This window comes from Microcebus murinus, chromosome 3 (assembly GCF_040939455.1).
Source record: "Microcebus murinus isolate Inina chromosome 3, M.murinus_Inina_mat1.0, whole genome shotgun sequence".
Classification (NCBI taxonomy): domain Eukaryota; kingdom Metazoa; phylum Chordata; class Mammalia; order Primates; family Cheirogaleidae; genus Microcebus; species Microcebus murinus.
This window is the reverse complement of record NC_134106.1, coordinates 56,263,920-56,288,621: the sequence shown is the minus strand read 5'-3', so window position 1 is coordinate 56,288,621 and position 24,702 is coordinate 56,263,920. Positions and strand designations below refer to the sequence as shown.

At 36.1% G+C, this 24,702-nt stretch overlaps 1 protein-coding gene across 3 annotated transcripts; it reads left to right on the top strand.

Annotated features, from left to right (window-relative positions):
• Positions 1-1,856: 1,856 nt before the first annotated feature.
• On the top strand, positions 1,857-23,243 carry C1D (C1D nuclear receptor corepressor). Of its 3 annotated transcripts, none has more exons than XM_076000835.1 (6): positions 1,857-1,923; positions 11,168-11,251; positions 17,860-18,006; positions 19,154-19,220; positions 19,533-19,588; positions 22,290-23,243. In XM_076000835.1, the coding sequence occupies exons 3-6, from the start codon at positions 17,869-17,871 to the stop codon at positions 22,452-22,454; spliced, it is 426 nt and encodes a 141-aa protein (XP_075856950.1). In that variant the 5' UTR covers positions 1,857-1,923; positions 11,168-11,251; positions 17,860-17,868; the 3' UTR covers positions 22,455-23,243. The 3 variants fall into 3 exon arrangements, with proteins under 3 accessions (XP_075856950.1, XP_012605639.1, XP_012605638.1); XM_012750184.3 differs by having other exon boundaries at positions 1,865-1,923; positions 11,191-11,251; XM_012750185.3 differs by lacking the exon at positions 11,168-11,251.
• Positions 23,244-24,702: the final 1,459 nt, after the last annotated feature.

Here is a 24,702-nt window from a genome sequence, read left to right as displayed (position 1 = left end):
CCAAATTGACCCATGGTGTGAAAATTAGCCTTGTGGAGCCTCATTGTCAAACTGTGAAGTTCTGAGTTATTCTGGATGATGTTTCAATTTTTCTTTTTCTTTACAGTCTTTGTGGTAAGGTTATGCACCCAATTCTCTAGGATGGTGCTACTCAAAAAGTGATCTGTGGATCATTGTCAGTCTAGGAGCTATTTGTTATAACCTCTCCACGAGATAAGTGTAGAAATTGAGAATAATAATTTAGAAACTTTTATAGCAATTCTTCATTGTTGCAGCAATAGTGATCGGTGAACTGGTTTTCTTGAATAAGACATAGATTAGTTTGCATGTTGTTGAACTCAAGTGGTGAGTTCCGTGTTGTGTAAATTGTGTACTAGTCATGTCTGCAGAACTACATTACAATTTGTGATATTTTAAGGTTTGGTAATTTTGACCCTAATAATGTATAAGATCTGGAATTAATTTCTTTCATCAAAATATAATTTAAATTTAATGATAACTTTAAAGGACACATTGTTGGAACTTGCAAGTGATGAAGTATTGAATATGAATTTTTAAAATATGGCATTGTTTCATTTTAGATAAAAGTTAAAAATGAATATCCTTAGCTTGCTGAAACAGTTTTAAAAATCTTTTCTCCTATTCCCATCAATGTAGCTGAGACTTGTTTCTCCACTAGTGTTAAACAGAGAAACAGTTTGAAATATTAATACATGCTATTATACACTGCAAGCTCCACAAGAAACGTCTTTAATCCAACTATAGAAAAACAAACCAGAAACAAGCTCATTTGCTTTCAAAACCTTAAATATTAGCCGGGCGCGGTGGCTCACGCCTGTAATCCTAGCACTCTGGGAGGCTGAGGCGGGCGGATTGCTCGAGGTCAGGAGTTCGAAACCATCCTGAGCAAGACCCCGTCTCTACTATAAAGAGAAAGAAATTAATTGGCCAACTAATATATATATAAAATTAGCTGGGCATGGTGGCACATGCCTGTAGTCCCAGCTACTCGGGAGGCTGAGGCAGAAGGATTGCTTGAGCCCAGGAGTTTGAGGTTGCTGTGAGCTAGGCTGACGCACGGCACTCACTCTAGCCTGGTCAACAAGCGAGACTCTGTCTAAAAAAAAAAAAAAAACCTTAAATATTGACATACATGGTGCTTGTTCAAAGTACTTTTACAAGCATTTAATATATGTAATCGCTGTCTCATGCGTAACTTTTAAATTACGACTCTGAACGACAAAAAGTTATGAATGTAAAACAATTCTCTTAATTGCTTACTACACTTTTTCAATGAATATGTACAGTTCTTGTAATTCTTTTTTTCTATTTTGTTTGTTCTGATTGTATATAGAGAAATGAAATTTTACATTTATTGAAGCTAATAAATAAAAATCTGGGCTTTAATTTTGCACATATTTGTTTTTCTCATTTTCCTAGTAATTCATGTTTACTGGGTTTTACAAAAGTATCACTTAGCGATGGACCGTAAAAATAAAGAAGCCATCCTCTGCCACAGACGCTGGGAAGCCTCTCTGGAGGCTAATTTTCATGCGGACAAGGAAAGGGTAAGAACCAAGGTCCTCGGTTAAGCTTTAGCGAAAGTAAAAACTTGAACAAAGCTTTAGTAACCAATATATTCTCCTGGTTAGATACGCTCAACTTGTACTTGGGGTGAGTGATGGACGAGTACAAATCTTGATAAAGGTGCTCAGAGTGTCGCCTCAAACTTCCACAGCATTGGCCAGAGGCAGTCTAGGGGAGCCTCGCCTAATTTAGGGCCTAGGGAAACGGTGAGACGCCTCGAGGATGACAGCGTGAGGTCATCGGAGAGCGCCGCTCGCGCCGCGGGTACAGCCGGCGCGTCGTTGACGTCATCTTCACACGACCGCTTTCTGGGGGACTGGAGTCTGAGGCCGCGAGGTATTCAGAGCTGTGTTTTGAGTTTTTCTCATGCTCTTGTAAAAGTTTGCTTCTCCTGGGATTCCCCTTTCATCCTCCGGGCAGATTGGGAGGAGCGGGGTTGCGCTGCGTAGCTTTCCCGGAATGCGATCCCTCACTGCTGAGCATTGGGGGCAGCATTGTTACGGGTCCCCCACTTCGCTACTCTTGTGGCTGCTGGCCGGGTTTGGCTTACCTTGGCTCTTCATTTCTCACTCGGTCAGGTCTCTTTTCTTCGCTTGTTAACTTCGCCTCTCAAATCTTGGAAGGTAGAGAAAAAAAAAAGACTTCGCAGTTAGTTTTCAGCTACCTTCAAACCTTGTTTAGTTAGGGAGGAAGGCTAAAGTGGAAGAGGTAGGGGAGTAACTTTCCTCAGTTAACCCTGTTTATCATCATTCACATTCATGATCACAAACTGCCTGCCGCTGCAGCATTAGCCCATCTGAAATAGTGGGCTAATTTTGACCTTGAGTTGAAATTGTAGTGGATAATCTCAAGAACGCAGTTTTTTCTTTCTTTCTTTTTTTTAAATGGCCCGGGATAGGTCAATGCGATTCAAACTTTTGTTTGAAAAAAACTTTAATGTCTTCATGTTTTTTGACTGCAGTTCACTTTTGGCTTGATAATGATGTGTTTGTCCCACTGAGTTGTTTGCTATCCACTTAATTAACCTGTTTTTACTCTCTGATAGTAGATCGAACCGAGACTTAATCACATAGTTTTGATTCGAAAATAACAACTGAAGGTCAGAGATCTGTTTGTGATTGGTGGAAATGATAGAATTCATTGCTTTGTTGAAAGATACAATAATGACAAAGTGGGAACAATGGGTTTTTCTAAATAATCAAGACAAAATTCTCAGGGTCCATAGATGTTATAGCTGCCTTCACACAGCAGTGTTGTGTGTATCACAGTTCAGAGGTGATATTTTTTCTTAAATGTTTTTACCTTTTCAAGTGGCTCTTTATATGTATTATCTTATGTATTATTATAATGTATTAACTGTTTCCAAACAGTTGACTTGTCAAGTATGACTCTAAGTAGTCCACATTGGATTAGGGCATTTGATCATTTTCACTTTAGTAAAATAATAACTAATATTACTAGCTAATGTACTGAGTGCACACTCTTCTACTAGCTTTACCTATATTACTCACTTAACCTGCACAACAACTGTTATCATTACTTTAGAGATGAGATAATTGTAATAAGCAATTTCCATGTGTTTTGGAAGGTAATTTTGTTGCTCATAGCTATAGTTTTGAAAATGCTTTGAATTATACATTGAATAGAAGTAAATTGATTCTAAACTGACCTAATTACTCATCCCAATCTTGAGCAACCTCCTTGTAAATGTTTTTACTTTTTTATTATTAGACTTTGGGATATATTTGTTTTTAGAGATTAATATCTTTATTAGAAAAGGTAGAAGTATATATTACTAGGAATTTTACTGTAAGACTGAAGGAGAATTATAGGTAACATTTACATGGACTCACTGCCCAAGACAACAGTATTTATTCAGAACTTGTATGTACATTTCACTAATATTTTGTAAGATAACTCAGTGCAAAAAAGTCATTACAGTAATAGAATTCTGGTGCAACAACTGCAAATGCCCCTCTAGTTCCAGAAATCAATTATATGTTAGATTTGTCTTTTTTTTTTTTTTTTTTTTATGGTTCTTTTAAACTTCTATATATGTTAGATTTGTTCTCTGGCCTAGTTCATAATTATGTATAACTATTTGGTATAGAGATATGTACATTATACATATATATATATATTCATCCATGTGGTGACTTCCTAATATCTGTAAGTCCAAACTGTAATCTGATACTAAGATTTTCCAAAATTAGGTGTCTATTTACTTTGATTGGGTTTAGTCAGTTAACAAATAGTTACTAAGTACCTATTAATAATAAGTGGCAAGACATTATGTTAGTGATGTGGAGATCCAAATATGCCGCAACATGAATCCTGGCTTGAAGGAATTGCCCAGTGAGTAAATAACAACCAGTGGAAAATTCTGAACAGAGGAGTGACGTGATCTGACTTAGGTTTTAATAGAATCACTCTGGCTGCTGTGTTAAGAATAGTTTGTTGGAGGGTGGGGTAGGTGAAAACTAGGAGACTAATTAGGAAGACGTTGTAATAGTTCAGATGAAATGATAGCATCTTAACTGGATGAAAACAAGTGAAGGTGGTGAGTAGCAGTTCAATTTTGGATGTATTTAGTAGGTAAAGCCAACGGAATTTGCTTATGGATTGAATGAATGTGGGTTATGAGAATAAGGGAATTGTCAAAGTTTTGGACTTGAGCAATTAGAAGAGTAGAATTGCCATTAAGTGAGACATGGAAAACTGGCAGGTTTGTGGGGGAAGATTAGGAGTTCAGTTATGGTCATGTTGAAATCTCTGTTAGTCATCCAAGTGGAGATGTTGAGTAGGCAGTTTAGTTCGAAAGAGTGATCATTGCTGGAAACAAACATTTGAAAGTTGTCAGTGAACAGATGGTATTTAACACATTAATTGCCACACTAGAAATTTTTTTTTCCTTGGAGCTACGGTGTTTTACTGTGAAAATATTATAGAATGAAAACTTTGAAAACAAAATGACCCTTTCTAATTTAATGAAAATTTTGTATTTTTTATTGTTTTCTGTGTGTGAGTTATATGCAACTTGAAAAATAATTCTCTTCAGTTCCCAAGTTGAAGAGATTTGTGAGTTACACATACTTCAGGAGGCCTTGGGCTCAAAACTAATGCGAGTTAAATACAACTCACATGGCAGTTAATGTGTTAAAGTTGTGAGACTGGAGACAGTCATTAAAGGAGTGAATGTAGACAGAAGAGCAGGCGGCAGGAGGCCTGAGTCCTTAGGCATTTTAGCATTTACAGGTTAGGAAGTGAGGAAGAACCTCCAAAGGAGACAGACTGAGCAGGCAGTGAGGGACAAGGACAATTTTGAGTCTGGTGTGGAATTCAGGGTAGAGTGGTATGTTCAGTTTTGTCAAAGGCAGCTGATAGATCAGGTAAAATGATGGACATCTTTGGATTTATCAAGATACACAAGTATTATTTTATTTATTTATTTTTTGAGACAGAGTCTCACTCTGTTGCCTGGGGCTAGAGTGCCGTGGCGTCAGCCTAGCTCATAGCAACCTCAAACTCCTGGGTTTAAGCAATGCTTCTGCCTCAGCCTCCCAAGTAGCTGGGACTGCAGGCATTTGCCACCATGCCCGGCTAATTTTTTCTATATATTTTTAGTTGTCCAGCTAATTTCTTTCAATTTTTAGTAGAGACGGGGTCTTGCTCTTGCTCAGGCTGGTTTCGAACTCCTGACCTTGAGCAATGCACCCGCCTCGGCCTCCCAGAGTGCCAGGCGTGAGCCACCGCACCCAGCATCAAGATACGCAAATATTATTGATGAATGTGTGACAACTTTAAGTCTGGAGAAGCAGTCACACACTTGTAACTATATTACAAGTATATTCAGAGAACCTTGGGAACAAAGAGGAAAAAAAGACTACCTTTGCTTGCAAGACATGGAAGCCTTTAGAGAGGAGGGGACGTTTGATGTGAGTGTTAAAGGATGGCTAGGTCTCACTACACACAGAAAATGGGCATGGGTATTGAGAGAGTATTTTCCAAGCAGAGAAAAAGGACTATAAAAGGACCTTCTCTTTCTTCCCAGCCAAACCTCCCAGTTAGCTGTTTTAAAGATGCTTTTGCAAGTCCTTTTTCCTCTGTATCTACTAGCCAATTCCCCATTTTGGGTAATTCTAGCTCCAGGTCTACTGAACATTGCTAAGGAAATTGCGGGGATTCTAGTCATGTGAAATAGTGACAAGAACAGAAGTTGAGTGTGATGTTGAGGAAGAAGGGTAAGATGGGAATTAAGGCTGGAAGGGTGAGAGGACCAGACTTTGAAGGTCCTAATATGTGGTATAAAAGAGGATTTTGTCCTGAAAAGACAGACGAGGAACCACTGAAGGGATTTGGGGGGTTGGTGCTTTCCTCCATTAGCTCTGGATTCCTTTCTAACGAGCTTTACCAGTAATTAGCTCCATGTTGTTAAGTCTCTGTTGTGTCATCTGTAAAGTGAGACTACTGACAATGCCCAATCACAGATTTGTCAGAACTTTCCCCACTTCTGGTTTTGCCTGCTTAACTCAGCTGTCATCAAGAGTGCTTTCTTAAGGAAGCATTCTGTCTTCTCTTAGATTAAGTCATGCCCATTCTTTTATAGTCTCCTAGCACCATGTATTTCTCCATTTCATTGTAATTTTATATTTCTGTGATAATTTGATTAATGTCTATTGTCTACAGTAGATTGCAAGTGCAATGCAGGCAAGTTTTTGCTCACCATTATAGTCTAAATCTAAGGGCAGCTTGTCATAGATGCTAACTAAATACCTATTGAATAAATGAATCCTTAATGTCTGGCATGTGGTAAATGCCTAGGAAATGTTATCCATTTACATGACATTGTGCAGGATGTTCTGGGGAGATACTCAGGGATAAATAAAGGAATTGTCCAGCAACTGAGAGAGGACCAGCTGAGGTTGGTTAGCGTTAATTTATGCCTTTTGTGAATTTTTTTAGGAATGTTTGGCAGGCCTGGAGCTAGAATGGTTATCTAGGACTGGCACTTGGCTAGTGGGCACAAAGGAAAGATAAGAACTTGCAAAAGCATCTTTAAAACAGCTGCCTGAGAGGCTTGGTCATGTGGGAAACAAGGCCAGAAGAGACTTTTGTACCATGAGAATAGGGGGAAAATGGAATCATGGTGGCTAGAAAATTTAGGTGTAGGGAATAACTTTATATGGTTCTTTGAATATAATAGAACTTAAAAATATAGGTTTGATTGTAGCTGCTAAATTGGGGAAAATGACATTCTATCTGGCATATTTGGGAATAAAGTAAATTTCAAAATTTGAGATAATTGGAGTTTTTATTTATAAAGTATTATTATGTTACATTATTGTTTTAAAATTATTCAGAGTATAGCAAATGTGCTGTCTCACCTTCATGTTTTTTGTTTTTCAGAAGTAACCATAGTTAACAGCTTCTTTTGGATCCTTTAAGAAACTTACATGCATATACTGTACAAATATGCCTCTACACTCATATATCTTTTTTTCTTAAAAACAAATGGTTTTTACCTGCTATTCTTCAACTTTCGTTCTCTTAATATATCTTAGGAATCTCTCTAAAGATTTGTTTCATACTTTTTCACGGCTGCAGTGTATTTTATTGGATGGGCGTATCATTATTTAAGCGGTCCCTATTAATGATTGTGCAGGTTGTTCCATTTAAAAGTTTCAATGTTTTAAAGAATGTTGCAGTGGAAGTCCTTGAACATTTATCTTGCATTAAAATATATACTTTGTGAAGTAAAATTACTAGGTCAAAGAATATATACATATACAATTTTGAAGCATAGTGCCAAATTATCCCATGAAAAATGCTCAATTAATTTATATTCTGACTAATAGTGAATGAGAAGCTGTTTCTGTTCACCTTTGCCCATGTTAGGTACCATTAATCTTTTTAATTTTTGCCTGTTTGACAGATGAAAAATGACATCTTGTTTTGGTGATTTATGTTTCCTTAATTATGAATAAGGTTGAGGAGCTTTCTTTGTGCTTATTGGTCATCTGGATTTCTTCATTTGTGAACTGCTAGTTTTCTTTGCCCATTTTTCTTTTGGGTTGTATGTACTTTTTCTGGTGATTTGTAGAAGCTCTTTTTATCTGTCTTTGTGTTGCAAATATCTTTTCCTAGTTTTTCATTTGACTTTAGACTTGGTCTGTTTATTTATTTATTTTTGCATGCATACATTTTTAAGGACCAGGTAAAGATATCAGAAATTAGGATTTTTTAAAGAAGGAAATGTATGAAAATTCTTGAAATAATTAAATACTGTAATATCAACCTTTGTTGGAAATGTTAGTTATATAAATTTCTTTTGAGGCCACAGGCTCTGTCTTGTTTTTGTTCAGCAACTATCACAGATGTGGTAAGCACCTGGTAGTAACCTTTCTCTCCCTCATCCCCAGTTATATTTGAAATTGAAACGAGATATAATAGAGCTGAGTAAATATTCTAGATTACACCTTCTCTTTAGGTATCCTCCCATATGTGAACTGAGTTGTATTCTAAAGTTAATTTGTGGCTTAGCTATCTAATTTCACTATAGAAATAATGTACATAGGTTCTTGTCTTTGCTCTCAACGTTTAATTAATCCACGAAGGCCACCTTTTTTTTTTAAAGCAAATTCAAGATATTATATGATTTTTCCCCTCTGTACTTCAGCATGCATCGTTAAATGATAGGGCCTTTTTTCTTTATATAACTATAATTTCATTTTCATAGATGACAGAATTATCAATGATTTGTGTCATTTAGTACTTGGTCCATGTTCAAATGTCCTTCTCTCAAAAATATTATTTTACACTTGGTTTATTTGAATCAAGATCCAAACAAGGTCTATATGTTTCATTTGGTTGTATTTCCCATAAATCTCCTTAATCCCTTCTTCCTCTACCTCCCCTCCCATTTCTTTATTTTTTCTTTATGCCATTGACTTGTTATGGAAACCTGGTCAGTTGTCCTATAGAGTACTATATTTCTTATTCTAGATTGTCTGTTTGCTTTCTTGCGGTGTTTTTTTATTCTACATATTTCCTGTAAAATGGAAGTTAGCTCTAAAGGCTTAATTAGATTCAGATTCAAATTATTTGGGAATCAGAAATGCTTCACAGATGGTTGTGTGTATGTTACGTTTCCTCCTATCAGGAGGTTCATAATATGTGTTTGTCCTACTTTTAGTGATGTGAACATTGATAAGTGGGTTCAGGTAGTGATAGTCTCATTCCTTCATAGAAAACATCCTCATCATCTTTTTATCTGTCAGTGATCATTGATTGAATTGATAATTTTATTAGGGGTTACAAAATGGTGATTTTAAAAAAACATTCTTTCTTCCACATTTGTTAGCTGGAATTCGAAGTCTACTTTTATTACTTGGGAAGCTGTAGTTCTGGAGGCTTAAAGGAGTATGATGGTCTTTTTAATGTGTCAACTTGGCTAGCCTACAGTCTCCAGATATTCAGTCAAATGTGAATCTAGCTGTTGGTGGAAAGGTATTTTGTAGATGTGATTAAAATCCATAATCCATTGACTTTAAGGAGGTTATCCCAGATAATCTGGGTGGGCCTAATTCAATCAATTGAAAGGCTTTAGAAGCAGAGCTGAGGTTTCCCTGACTGGAAAGAAGAAATCCCACCTGTGGACAGCAACTTCAGCTTGTAGTCAGGAGTTCTAGCCCTTCCTTGATGGCCTTCCCTACGTAACCAGACCTTTTAATAACTCTCTTAATATTATCTCCTACTGGGTCTGCTTCTGTTGTTGAGCGCTTACTGGTATGAGGAGCAACTCCCCTGACTCTATTATTCTCTGACAAAATGGGATGGGAAGTGGTAGTAAAGGTTAGAGGGCCTACATTGTTTAGGGTGACTCTATAATTTTTTTGTTGAAACTGGGACTTTTGAGAAAGAAAGGAGGAACTGACCTGATGGCAAGCTGAAACAATAGATATAATGCAGGACTATCCTAGGCAAGTTAAGACATAGTCCTCCTCTGTGACAGCCACTGGGGATACAACATCAGTGTGACACAGTCCCCTCAAGGAGCTTGTAGTCAAAGGGGAAGTCAAGTAAATAAATAGACATTGTAAGATAGTATTTTAAGTGACATGACAGCTTGTAGTTATGTTTATCCAGATGGAGAGAATGGGAGGAGGACATGCAGAGAAGTCTCAAGTGAAATCTGATCTTACCTCCAAAAATAAGCAAGGTTTGAACAAGTAGAGTTGCAAGGGCATTTCAGGTATAGAGAACCACACAGGTGAAAGTTTAGAGTGAGAGAGCATGGCATATTTGGAAAACTGCCATCATGGCTGTAGTTACAGGATTGGAAGAGGGGAACCATGAAAGATGAAGTTAGATGGACAAGCAAGGCCCACATCACAACAGGCCTTGCATCCATGCTAAGGGGTTTGGAATTACCTTCCAGTGCGATAGGGAACTATTGCAGAATTTTAAACAGGGGAATACCATGACCAGACTATTTTAATAGAAAAATCATATTTTATATTGTTCTAAAATTAGGAGAGGAAAAAAGTTGACAGTAGGGAGACTACTCAAAGGCTGTTGAAATTATCTACTCAGTGAGAATGGAGGAAAGTTTATGGTGTAAGCAGATTAAGGAAGCCATATTGACAGGACTGATTGGATGTGGGGCCTGAAGGGAGGAGTCAGGGGTGACTCCCAGGTTTCTCGCTGGACCAACCACCCTGAAGTAGAGAATTGAGGGGGGGAGGTAGCTGATGACTTCAGTTCTGTATGTGATGCTCTTCACCCTTCTTTTTCTGTACTTTGGCTTGTATAACCAGTGAGAGGAGTGGAGGTAATGTCCTGTGGGGATACTGGGCAGCATTCTTCTCCTGGCCCCAGCTCCTTAGTCTCAGTCATACCTTACTGAGGGGTGAAGAGAAGTGAATTTTCTCATGCCCTCTCCATTTATTTCTACCTTTTATTTTATTTTATTTTTTTATTATTTCAGCATATTATGGGGGTACAGATTTTAAGGTTTCAATAAATACCCATTTTCCTCCCTCCCCCCACAAGTCTGAGTCTCCAGCATGTCCATCCCCCAGATGGTGCACATCTCACTCATTATGTATGTATATACCCGCCCCCCTCCCCCCTCCCACCTGCCCAATACCCTATTACTGTAGGGTGAGTATATGTGGTGCTTGTTTTTCCATTCTTGGGAAACTTCACTTAATAGTATGGATTCCAGCTCTAACCAGGAAAATATAAGATGTGCTATGTCACCATTGTTTTTTAGAGCTGAATAGTACTTCCATGGTATACATATTTCTACCTTTTAGACAGTGCTTTAGAAGGACTAGGTGGAGGGGTGAGGAATACCTCTGGAACCTGGAAGGGAGTGGGGAGCAGAGTTAGTTGAGTTCTTTTCTTCTTTCTCTTCTTTGGAAATTTTAACATGGACAACGTGGGCAAGTTCTTTAGCTTCACTGTGACTTAGTTTCTTCATCTGGGAGATTATATGAGCTAATGTGTGTGGAGTGCTTAGAATCGTGCCTGGCACAGAGTGCTATTCAAACGTTTATTCTTGCTACTGATTCCATAGTCACTGCTTGATCCTGGATACAGGGGGAAGTTTCTGCACTTTTCCTGTGGAAGGAGCAAATATTCAGGAGCTTCTGTATAAAATGTGAGTAGAAATCATTTGAATTGGGAGGAATTTCTGATAATAGAGGAATTTCTATTTTTTAGTCCCCCTTTCCTTTATTTTTTAGTTAGGAAAAAGGCAAGTGGCTCAGTTCAGATTTAATGAGGGCAATTATTCTTACTTACTGCCTTGCTTTCAGTGTTCAATCTAATCCATTTAAACGATAAATAACTGCTTGTTTATTGGGGCTCAGGGACAGGGAATAATTGCAGGAAAAATCTCCAACATGTTCTTCTAGAGAAGGGAAATATTTTCTAATAGGAAAATTGGATGAAAAAACTCATATTTAAATAAAGACCTTTTTGTCTTTTTTAAAAATACCTGCAGTATTTGTTAAAAGCCAAAATACTTTATACAATATATCTTTATTTAAATTTGATTATTTTTATTACAAATTTAATATGTGCTTTTTGAAACAAAATTTAAACAATGAAGAATGAAGAGTTAAAAAAAATGAGCCTGCTTTGAACCTATTCCCTAATCACTGCCTATTCTTAGCGAAAATGTCTATTTTTTGTATGCCTTCTGCCAGATCTTTTTCAATAAATATGCATGTACAGGTTTTTAAAAAAACAAATGGCACATGTTACGCACATTATATGCTGTAGACAATGTTCTATGACTTTTTTCACTTCTCATTGTGCGTCACTATGTATAGATTTACTTCTTTATTTTTAATAGACATATAATATCCCAAAGGATAGATGTGTTATAATTCATTTAATTCTTTCTCTGTAGATGGAATTTAGATTATTTCCAGTATTTTGTTATAGTTTATATGCATTTAACAAATATTTATTGACTGCCAGACAGTGTTTGTGAACGAAACAGAAAAATTCCTGCTCTTATGTAGTTGACTTCTTTTACAGATAGGCAGACAATAAATGAATAAAAGAAGTAAATATATGTCAGTTGTTACTGAGAAATGTAAGGTGGGGAAGGAGGTAGGGAGTAAGGGGAGGGGTATGCATTTTAGGATGGGATGAAGTCAGGAGAGATTCACTGAGAGGTGGCATTTGAGCAGAGATCTGGTGAAAGTAACATAATGAGCTCTGAACCAGTTGGGAGGGCAGAAGGAGAGGAAGAGAGCATGCTAGGAAGGAGAGAAGTAGTACTAGGGGGCCAGGCATGGTGGCCCATGCCTATAATCCCAGCACTTTGGGAGGCCAAGGCGGGGGGATCACTTGAGACCAGGAGTTTGAGACCAGCCTGGGCAACATAGCAAGACCCATTTCTACAAAAAATAAAAATAGCTTGGTGTGGTGGCACATGGCTGTGTCCTAGCTATTCGGAGCCCAGGAGTTGAGGCTGCAGTGAGCTGTGTTTGTGCTCCACTGCCCTCCAGCCGGGTGACAAAGTGAGACCCTGACTCTTAAAAAAAAAAAAGAAAGGTACATGTCTAATGTAATGGGGGAAGAGCAATGAGGCTATTGTCGCTGGAGTGAAATGAGCAAGGGGAGAGTGGGAGGAAATGAAGTCACAGAAGGTGAAGGGAATTAGGGCAGATTGTGTTGGGCTTTTTTAGGCCACTGTAAGGACTTTGTCTTTTATTGTGAAGGAGCAAGCCTTTGGAAGTTTTTTTTTTTTTTTTTTTTTGAGACAGAGTCTCTCTTTGTTGCCCAGGCTAGAGTGAGTGCCGTGGCGTCAGCCTAGCTCACAGCAACCTCAAACTCCTGGGCTCAAGTGATCCTTCTGCCTCAGCCTCCCGGGTAGCTGGGACTACAGGCATGTGCCACCATGCCCGGCTAATTTTATATATATATATCAGTTGGCCAATTAATTTCTTTCTATTTATAGTAGAGACGGGGTCTCGCTCTTGCTCAGGCTGGTTTCGAACTCCTGACCTTGAGCAATCCGCCCGCCTCGGCCTCCCAAGAGCTAGGATTACAGGCGTGAGCCACAGCGCCCGGCCCCTTTGGAAGTTTTTGAGCAGAGGCATAATATAATTTGATTTACATTTTTGAATAGTCTCTCTGCTTTCTTGCTAATAGATTCTCTGGCTAGAAGCAAGGAGGCTACTGCAACAATCCAGGCAAGAGAAAGAACAGTCAAGGATCATTCTGAAATTTTGGGTCTGAACAATTGGAAAGTTGGAGTTGCATGAAATGAGATGAAGACTATAGTAGGCAAGATTAGGAATTTGGCTTTGGGCAGGTTACATTTGAGAATTTATTAGACATCCAACCAGAAGTATTGAGTAAGTAGCTGGAAATGTAAATTTGGAGTTCACTGGAGAGGTCAGGGCTGGAGAAACAAACTTGGGAGTCATCAGTTTATTAATGCATTTTAAAACCCTGTGCTCCCCTTGGAGTAAATTAGATAGAGAAAAAAAGAGAGTCCAAGGACAGCACTTGGGCACTTCAAGGTAAAAGATGCTGAGGATGTGAGAAGGATGCATCAAAGAGACCAAGAAAGCAGCCAGTGAGGTAGAAGGGAAACCAAGAAAACGTGATATCTTGGAAACTAAGAGAAGGGAGTCAACGATGTCACATGATGAGAACAGAGAATTGATCATTGAATTTAACAATATGGCAGTGTGAGTGACCTTGACAAGAACAATACTGAGTGAAAAGTAGGAGGCCTGTTTGTAGGGGATTCAAGAAAGAATGGAAGGAGGGGAATCAGAGACTTAGTCTAAGTACCTCTTGGTAGGAGTTTGTTGTAAAAGGGAGAGAGAAAATGGGGCCTAAGCTGGAGAGGGGTATGAAATAAAGATGTTTCTTGTCTTACATGGAAAAATAAAGTTTTAAGATTATGGGTAATGATCTAGTAGAGGGAAAATGTGATGTAAGAGAAGGGGGGGGGAATTCAGAGAAGAGTGTGAGTCTATTTTAATAAATTTTTATGCACATGTTATAAGGATTTCTGTAGGCTAGACTCTTAAAAGGATTTCCCTATTCTAAGGGTATGTGCATTTTAAAAACCTGTACCAATTTATATTCCACCTTCAGCATGCACTCTTGCTAACATTGCACATTTTTTTTTTTTTTTTTTTTTTGAGACAGAGTCTCACTTTGTTGCCCAGGCTAGAGTGAGTGCCGTGGCATCAGCCTGGCTCACAGCAACCTCAATCTCCGGGGCTCAGCGATCCTACTGCCTCAGCTTCCCGAGTAGCTGGGACTACAGGCATGTGCCACCATGCCTGGCTAATTTTTTGTATATATATTTTTAGTTGGTCAATTAATTTATTTCTATTTTTGGTAGAGACGGGGTCTTGCTCAGGCTGGTTTCGAACTCCTGACCTTGAGCAATCCGCCCGCCTCGGCCTCCCAAAGTGCTAGGATTACAGGCGTGAGCCACCACGCCCGGCCTAACATTGCACATTTTTAATCTTGAAAATTATTGCCAATGTGATAGGTGGTGATATCGTCATTATTTTAATTTGTTCTATTGCTTTCTAGAAACTCTTTATATAATCCATCTAATCCTTTGTTATATTTTGCCACATATTTTCTTCTAGCTGTCTCTTGCCTTTTAACTTTGCTTATGGTGTCCTTTTAACAATAGACATTTTTTTTCTTTTTTTAGTTTTATGTAGTTAAGTTTGTCTACCATTTCCTTTTATAGCATTTGGGTTTCATTTGGATGATATAAATATTTTATATAATCTGATACATTTATACATTTACATTTTTAATTCATCTGGAGTTTATTTTTTTATTTATTTTTTTTTGAGACAGAGTCTCACTTTTGTTGCCCAGGCTAGAGTGAGTGCCATGGCGTCAGCCTAGCTCACAGCAACCTCAAACTCCTGGGCTCAAACGATCCTCCTGCCTCAGCCTCCCAAGTAGCTGGGACTACAGGCATGTGCCACCATGCCCGGCTATTTTTTTGTATATATATTTTTAGTTGGTCAATTAATTTCTTTCTATTTTTAGTAGAGACGGGGTCTCGCTCAGGATGGTTTCGAACTCCCAACCTCGAGCAATCCGCCCGCCTCGGCCTCCCAGAGTGCTAGGATTACAGGCGTGAGCCACCGCGCCCGGCCTGGAGTTTATTTTTGTGCATGTTATGAAATAGGTATCTAAGTTTTCCATCTTCCTCTATTTTTTTTTTTTGAGACAGAGTCTCACTTTGTTGTTCAGGTTAGAGTGAGTGCCATGGCATCAGCCTAGCTCACAGCAACCTCAATCTCCTGGGCTCAAGTGATCCTTCTGCTTCAGCCTCCTGAGTAGCTGGGACTACGGGCATGAGTTACCATGTCCGGCTAATTTTTTTTGGTATATATATTTTTAGTTGGTCAATTAATTTCTTTCTATTTTTGGTAGAGACGGGGTCTTGCTCAGGCTGATTTCGAACTCCTGATCTTGAGCGATCTGCCCGCCTCAGCCTCCCAGAGTGCTAGGATTACAGACGTGAGCCACCACGCCCGGCCTTTCTCTATATTTTTAAACAGTTAAATACCATCGGAATGAACTGTTTCTTGAAGGTTTTCTAGGCGTGAGCCTTTTTGCAGAGCAGGTCTTTGACCACTTTGTACATTTTTTTCTGTGTTTAATGATCTATATGGTTTATGTACTTCTTTTTAGTTTGGCAATTGATAACTTCCCAGAACATTGTTCTTTTCATCCACATTTTCAAATTTACTCATTTAAAATTCTGCATAAAAAGAGGAAATACTAAGTCTTACTTATATTTGCACTATATTCTTATACTTTTATCTGAGCAACAGATGCCAGAGCTGTCCTTTCACAGATCTCGAGATTGGTTTAGCTGTTTTCAGTCCTTGTCACCTTTGATCTTGTGGTTATTCCTAGATTCTCATTCTCTTTTGTTTGTAAGATTCCTTGGGTCTGTTTCCTATCAGTCTGATCCCATTTGCTTTTTTTTTTTTTTTTTGAGACAGAGTCTCACTTTGTTGTCCAGGCTAGAGTGAGTGCCGTGGCATCAGCCTAGGTCACAGCAACCTCAAACTCCTGGGCTCAAGCGATCCTCCTGCCTCAGCCTCCCGAGTAGCTGGGACTACAGGCATGCGCCACCATGCCCGGCTAATTTTTTATATATATATCAGTTGGCCAATTAATTTCTTTCTATTTATAGTAGAGACGGGGTCTCGCTCTTGCTCAGGCTGGTTTTGAACTCCTGACCTTGAGCAATCCGCCCACCTCGGCCTCCCAAGAGCTAGGATTACAGGCGTGAGCCACAGCGCCCAGCCCCATTTGCTTTTTAGTTTACAGAATTTCTATAGTTGAAGTTTGTTGGTGGATATGTGCCTTTCTTGGTTTCCAGCATTTTTATTTCATATTTTTATATTTCTTCTGTCCTATTGGAGGGATGTGGGGAGGGCTGAGAAGCAAATGCATATTTTCAGTTACTCTTTTGAAATAGAAAGTCACAGTTCTTTCCTGTGTAGTTTTCTTTTATCATAGTTTTTGGTTTAATTGTTGATTGCACGGTAGTTGGGTAGTAACTTTACAGCTCAGGTAGCAATAGACTTCACTTTTTTTTTTAAGTGAAACCAGATGTTTCAGTGGAATATACTCATTGAGAAGAAATGTTAATATAGTATGACTGAATATTCAAATAGTACTTTTAAACTAAAAGATATAGTCATAACATTTAGAAGTGTAAGGGATTTTACAGATCATTAGACCAACTGCCTTATTTTATGGATGAGGAATTTGAGGCTCAAAGAGATTCAATGATTTATCTAAGGTGACAAAGTCAGTGATCAAGCAAGATGGAAGGCTCAAGTCTTTTTATTTCCGTTCTGCTGTGCTATTTGCTAATAAATACATTCTTGCTGTTGTTCTTAGCTAATAAAAATGTTTTTTTAACTTAAAGATGTTACATATGGTTTGTAACTGCCTCTGAAATTTGGTCTTAGGTACTTTATTTAATACAATGATGTAGATTTTGCTTTTTCTCACATAGATATTAATTACGATATAAATGTGAATTTTAAAAGTATGTGCTGTCAGATATACTCTAGCCTAAATCAAAACCATATTGTTTATTTTCCCCAGGTTTCCCCTTTTCTGCTTATAAGCTTTATGTGATTTAGGGACTCTTTATATTTCTTATTTTAAAGAAGCTTAAGGAATATAAATATAAATATATAGGCTTAAAAATGATTTTAGTAATAAATAAGATATTTCAGACCTAAGATTTCTAATTTTTTAGTTTAATATCACATGCTGCTAGATCATACTAAATTTAGAAGATGCTTTCAAAAAAAATCACTTTGCTTGTCATTTCTTCAGCAATCATCAGGGATGTACTTATCAAATTTTCATTGATTTGCTTGGTCTTTAACTTCAACAGAAAGTTTTTTAAATGTAGGATTTTGATTATCGATATCTCATGTTTGATAATCATATCTTTAGTGCTTTAAAAGTGTTGAGGGTTTGTTATGTGTAGTATTAGTGGACTTGGGTAGATTCCCTCCTCACCTTGCAAGAAGCTTAAGATGGGAGGTTAGAATGTAGTTGCTATAGAATTATATTCTAAGATTTGTTTATCTTCAGGTTTTAACTATTTTAGTGTTCTTAAAATACACAATATGACCCAATGACTTTTTTTTTTTTTTGTAAACTAAAGAACAAGCTCTGTCTCCAATATGAATTCTAAGAATTAAATTTTTTTCCTAGTTGGTCCTAATGGCAGGTGAAGAAATTAATGAAGACTATCCAGTAGAAATTCATGAGTATTTATCAACATTTGAGAATTCCATTGGCGCTGTGGATGAGATGCTGAAGACTATGATGTCTGTTTCTAGAAATGAGTTGTTGCAGAAGGTACTTTAAAAATGTAATTCCTAAAAATGAATTTTTTTTTTTCTGTTTCTTTTCTTTTTTTATTTTTTGAGAGACAGGGTCTCTTTGTCATCCAGGCTGGAGTGCAGTGGCACGATCATAGCTCACTACAGCTTCAAGCTCTGGGCGGCACGTGATCCTCCTGCCTCAGCCTCCTGAGTAGCTGGGACTACAGATGCATGCCACCATGCCTGGCTAATTTTTTATTTTTTGTAGAGAACAGGATCTTACTATGTTGCTCAGGCTGGTCTTGAACTCTTGGCCTAAAGTGATTCTCCTGCCTCAGGTTCCCAAAGTGTCAGGATTATGGGTGTGAGCCACTGTGCCCAGCCCTAAAAATGAATTTCATGAAACAGAGTGCTGTTTTATGAAACATATGGAAGAAGAAATAGATTAATGTTATATGTTCCTTTCCCCCTTTCCCCCTATGTTCCTTTCCCCTACTCAATTTTTTTAGTGTTTGGGTGTTTTTAGGGAAAAAACAAAACAAGACAGAACTTCAGCCTTAGGAAATACTGCCTAACTATATTTTTATTTTGACTTGGTTTTGAAAAATAAGGAGCACTCACAGCATTCTTTTTGACAGACTCGACTCTATCTTTGACCTTTTAAGTATTACAATGATGTTATCAGGGTTTCTGGAAACCCTATAGGACAAAAACAGTAAATTGACTTTGACAGTCTAAAACAAATCTTATTATGTTTCTTCTGTCTTTGGTATTGCCTAAGCATTTTAGCCTGCTTCTTATATTAATACATAAATGCATCATGTACAATGTTTATATTGATAAATTACTTTTGACATACAAAGCCCAGATGGTAACTCCTGAATTAAAATAATTCAAAAGAATTTTTCTTAGATTATACACATTCCTTGTCTAAGTAAAGATGATACCCTGAAGTGAAAATTTGTGGGCAAAAGTCACTGGTTAAGAAAACTTCTTTTTGCAAATTATTTTCAGACCAATTGGTTATTGGATTATAGGAAGTGGAAAAAGAATTATTTGATACATTGTGCTTGGTAAAAGTTTAAAATGTTACCTGATGGTGTTCGAAGTTATAAGAATGTTTTTCTTTTTTTCTTTTTTTCCCTCTCTCCCTTTCTCTTTCTCTTTTCCTTTTTTAATAGTTGGACCCACTTGAACAAGCGAAAGTGGATTTAGTTTCTGCCTACACATTAAATTCAATGTTTTGGGGTATGTATATTACTTTGGAATTAATTAGAAAGCAAATTATTTATTGTGTTAAAGGTGATTTATCTTTGAAATGGTAGCAATTTATTTACAATTATACTTTATGGCAGTTTTAATAGTCAGATATGTATTTCTTTTAAATCAAAATCCTGAATGCCCATGAGCCACATATAAATTTGGTATTACATAGAGATTGAATAACTTAAGATTTAATCATTTGTGTGACTTTCCTTTTTTGTAATTACCTTTTCTTTAATTGGAATGTTCTTAATTAATATATATACTATTTTATTCAGTGAAATTTTTGTTTTGTAGTTTACTTAGCAACTCAAGGAGTTAATCCTAAGGAACATCCAGTAAAGCAGGAATTGGTAAGATTTCAGTTAATTTCTTTTTATTTTACATGTCTATTTGTTGTAATATTCCTGAAATTTAAGTCACACTACCTTTATCACACTAATTATGGAGAACAAAATTAGAGTTGAAATTATGAAAGTGAGCCAGACCTTATTGTTTTTGGTTTTTCTTTCTCTTACTTACCTTTGTCAGAGAATTGGTATTCCATATATTATATAAATCTCTGGATGAGAAAATGTTATGATTCTAGTAATTATAACTTACGTATTATTTTTCCTATAAATGTTTGAAATCCTGTTCATCTCTAAGACTGCTTTTTATTATTTTTTTTTAACTCTTACACAATTCTTAAAAGTATATTTTAGTTGATTTACTAGCAAAGACGGGAAAGTTTCTCCCCCCACCTTTTCAATTCCTCCATTAATTCATTTTCTCAGCAGTAAAGAATCCAGTTCAGCAACAAAGCTAAAAGCTTTTTTGGCACCAGTTGTATGTGTACTGTCCAGTAATTCTGCATTAGTGACATATTTACAACCTGTAATAAATCTTCTAGGTTTGTCTTTGTATTCCATTTAGATATATAAGTATAGTATATAAGGTCTAGTATCTTGGAGTTTTTGCTGACTTCAAAAATTAAATCAAATCATTCAATTTGAAGGAAAAAATTAGAAATCAAACTTATGGTTACCTTTTTGACTTGGCTTTATGAATAAGAATATTAATAAATTTATTCTTTGTGTTTATAAAATATAAGGTAAATATATATATGAAATACACTTGACATTATATCCTTGTTCTCAAGTCTTATGGTTGTTGATATGTATGTTATTTACAACTGAGTAAAGTACTTGGTCATTTATTTTAAAAAATGAATAAGCCAGATCTGTTGTCTTCATTTTTTAAATGTGTGGACTAAGGCATTTTCTTCTTTTAAAGTTCTTGAGGGAAAAATAATTTCTTTTTAAATATAGCAATCATGAAAAATATTTAAAGCAAATGTATAAAGCAATGTGATATGCAGATCTTGGTTTGATAGATGATACTGGCTTTAAACCTTAAGAAGTATGGGTTGTATCATCTGTTTTCAACTTTCTAAATTGGGCTTTACGTGTATAAAGTTACTGTTTTTTCCCTTAACACAAAGTTATTTAGAGTACTCTGTACTGTCTTTGTGAAAGGATAAGATCATTTATCTTCTTTCTCACTCGAACCCACTTTATGGAGGAGCACATTAATATTCTGGGCAAGGGTTGGCAAATAAAACACATACACAACCCTATTCCCCTTTTCTGACCGTGTGACAAACATTACAAATTGATCATAGTTAGTGTGTGATAGGAAACCTATTTGCCATATATATCACAGATGGGGAAAGGCATTGAAAATAGTTAATTTATTCATTCAACAAATATTTGAGTGCCTATTGGGAGCCTGGCATTATTTCCAAGGGAGATGATTCCTCAGTGAAGGAAGCTGATCCCTGCCATTGTGGCAGACACCAGACTGTATCTAATGGAAGGAGAAAATAAAATAAAAATGTAAATATATATGAATATGTAATATATTAGAAAGTTATATATTATGGGAAAAAGGAAAAAAAGTAGAGCAGGATAAGGGGGATTGGAGTGCTTGGGTAGGATTGCAATTTTAAATGGCGAAGTCAGGGCCTCATTGACAAGGTTAACATTTGAGCAGACTAGAAGGAAGAGGAGGAGTAGCTCTGTTGATAATTGAGGGAAGATCCTTCCAGGCAGAGGAATAAGTAGTGCAAAGGCCTGAGGCAGGGCTGCGGAGGTTTCCACTGTTGTAAAGGGCTATGGCTTTTACTCTGACAGAAACCGGGAGCCATTAGAGAGTGTCAAGCAGAGTTGCCAGTCTTTGCAATGAAAAAACTCTAAGTTTCTACATTTTTCTGTGTATGTTTATGTAACTATTTTGATTATTTTAATGAAACTTGTTTTTAAGCAGACATCAGTCATTTACTCTGCTATTTTATGGCTCTCATCAACTTCATTTCTCCATTTGAAGTATAGGATAGCCATTTATGCTGATTAATGGTCTCAGAAGATTCAAAGTGGTATGGCAACACATTATGCTTCTCACCTTGTAAAGTCTGATTAGAACTGTATATTTTATTAGAAAATTTCTTTCACTTATCAATCAACAGCATAAAATTGAATAAAAGATCTTGTATTTTCATTCTGTCTTTTAATTGTGACACTTGGCAGTAACATAACAAGATAAATAGTTGAATGCTACCTCAACTATTAATATTTCCTGTTTAGAAAAATTTCAGGAGAATTTAGTTTGTATGTTGCAAGTGTAAGAGAGCTCAGATTTTAGACTTCAGATATAAAAAATGAGTTAATATGTAGATGTAGGTTAATGCTAATTAAAAAAATATATAACCACATGGAAACGACTCAATATTTATCTCTTTAGTGATATATTAGTACAATTTTTCTTTGGAAATACTCAGAACACTTCTGAAATGACTTTTTAATGTCTCTCTCCCATCCAGCCCCTCTGCCCCCCAGACTGTGAACTCCAGAAAAGCACAGAGCATGTTTGTCCTATGCACTTACATTTACTAGCACCATGCACCTAATAGGCAATAAATATATATCTGTTGAATTTAACAGAGGTATAGTATAATAAAATGTAGTGGTGGTGAACAGCTTAGTAAATCTATTACCTTTCTTTTTTATCTTTAAGGAAAGAATCAGAGTATACATGAACAGAGTCAAGGAAATAACAGATAAGAAAAAGGCTGGCAAGCTCGACAAAGGTGCAGCTGCACGATTTGTAAAAAATGCCCTCTGGGAACCAAAACCAAAAAATGCATTGAAAGTTGCCAATAAAGGAAAAAGCAAAAACTAACTTTTTGGTTTTGATGTACATATATTTAAAAAGTACATCTTACTGCTTTCACAAGATAGAGTATTATGTGGCAATGCAGGGTTTAAATGTATTCCTTATCAAATTCATGTGTAAATTTATACTTTAAATTTATAACGCTAAATACTGCCCCCCCAAGATTGTTATCTTTATTGATTTTCTTATAGAGCACTATGAGGTTTTTAACATCGTGATGTATTTTATATTTATAGTTTATCATATCTTTTGACGAGACTCTTATTTCCTTATGTAAGTCAATCTTGCAAGTACATTTTATAAGCAACTGTGAAATTTAAGTTAAATATTCTTTGTAAACATTTGTACTATTTTAAATGAATAATGACCTTATGAAGTATGCTGTCTGTAGGCTGAGGTTATAAGTACATCTGTTTTTACTGTATGATATTAAGAATGAAATGACTTCAGTGTCCATTTTTTTCCCTGTGTAGTTACTTCATGTTTTCATGATTTTAGGAATTGTTGCTTTTTTGATATTTGAAGTATGAAATTAAAACTTTACGGCTGTACTTTAATTCTTGGCATGTTGCCTCTGTGTCCCATTTAAAATAAAATATATTCTCGTTAACTTTAGATGGGAAATAAGGTTGTATGTTGGTGGATAAATTTTGGCATAATGGTTATACCCTCTCAATAAAGGCTGTAAATGTTGTGTAGATGACCTGTTTATTTTTCTCTTTTGAGTAAATTTGCCTTCCAAATTAGGAAGATAGGTTTTGAAAGTCATCTCCAATAAAGAAATTGATGAGTTTTTTTCCTGATGCATAGTGCCATGACTCTTTTAGTCTCACTTTTTCACATTCTTTGATTACATATTTTTGAGGCTATATCAAGTACATGTAAGTGTTTTGGAACAGCTTTCTATGTTACATAATGCCACTTAAGCAGTTGAGAAATCTAATGGAGATTACATTGTGTTTATATTCTGATTAATTTTTCTGGAATATTTGTTACAGAGAATTCTACATATTAAACTTTTTTTAAATGTCTAAGCCCATGCATTTTAATTATATGGCCTTAATGCTTTCAGTGTTTGAATCCACATCATTATGTATAGGAATGCCAAGTATAGTAAAGTACTTTAATTTTTGAAAAAGGAGTTGTTAAAATTTTCTGTGTGATTAATTCTCCATAAGTAACCTTGAATAAATGGATTTCTTGATTTATGATAGCAGATATTGGAAATGGTCTTAAAATGTAATGGATTTTGTAAAGCATGTTGAACTCTTTCTATGATACATGAAGAGGAAGTCACTGATAGATGCAGAAAGTCTCTTCTGGCTCTGTCATCAGACAGTTTTGAAGTGGAAGAACATTTATTTCACTCCTTTTTTTCACCTTCATCTTCAAATTTCTAGCTATTTTTTAAAGCAACTGCTTCATGAGTTACTATTAAGATCAAATGTAGTATACATGTTTTTGTGTTATTTATTGCAAAGAAACATAACTTATATTTCTGTATATTTTCTAATTTCATAAAAGCTTAAAAATTATACAATTACAGAAAATCATCTGCATTCTATTAAATTGGAGATTCTTAAGTGAATAATTCAGTGTTTATTAATAGAAAAAGGTTGAGTATATTCCGTTCTATTTATGTATAATTTTAAATACTTATTACTTAGCACATAATAAGGACCTGTATGGTGGTAGTGCATTGGGTTGCTTGTTTGTTTATTCATTTCCAAATATACTTAATGACATTTTCATTGCCAGATACTGTGTTAGACTCTAGGTTTCAAAGAAGACAACTCTAGCCTTTATCCTATTTTTATAAAGTGTTATGAAAAAATAGTCTTTTGTTCAGTTTTTCAGAGTTACTGGAAAATTTATGACAAATTGTGCTCATTAACCTTAGAACCATAAAGGGTGATGTGGTTGATCTATTTGACTGTGGTGCAGTTATTGTTAACATAGTTTGTTCCAAATGACAGTCTGCTCTAAGTTTAAATGTTAAGTACATCTTTTATTAATTTCTTTGGGAATTACCAAGTTGGAGAGGTTGCAGCTATAGATATTTTTAAGATCAGAATTATGACTATTAATCTAATACTAAATAATAAGATCTTGTCTTTAAATATTATTTTAAGTACAAATTTATTTTTGTTCATAGTCGTAGGGTGGGAATTTGTTTAGTAAAATAGAATATGTTAAGAGAAAAATTGAAGCTTGAATTATGGTTTACATTCCTGGAATTAGCAGGTTATGTCAA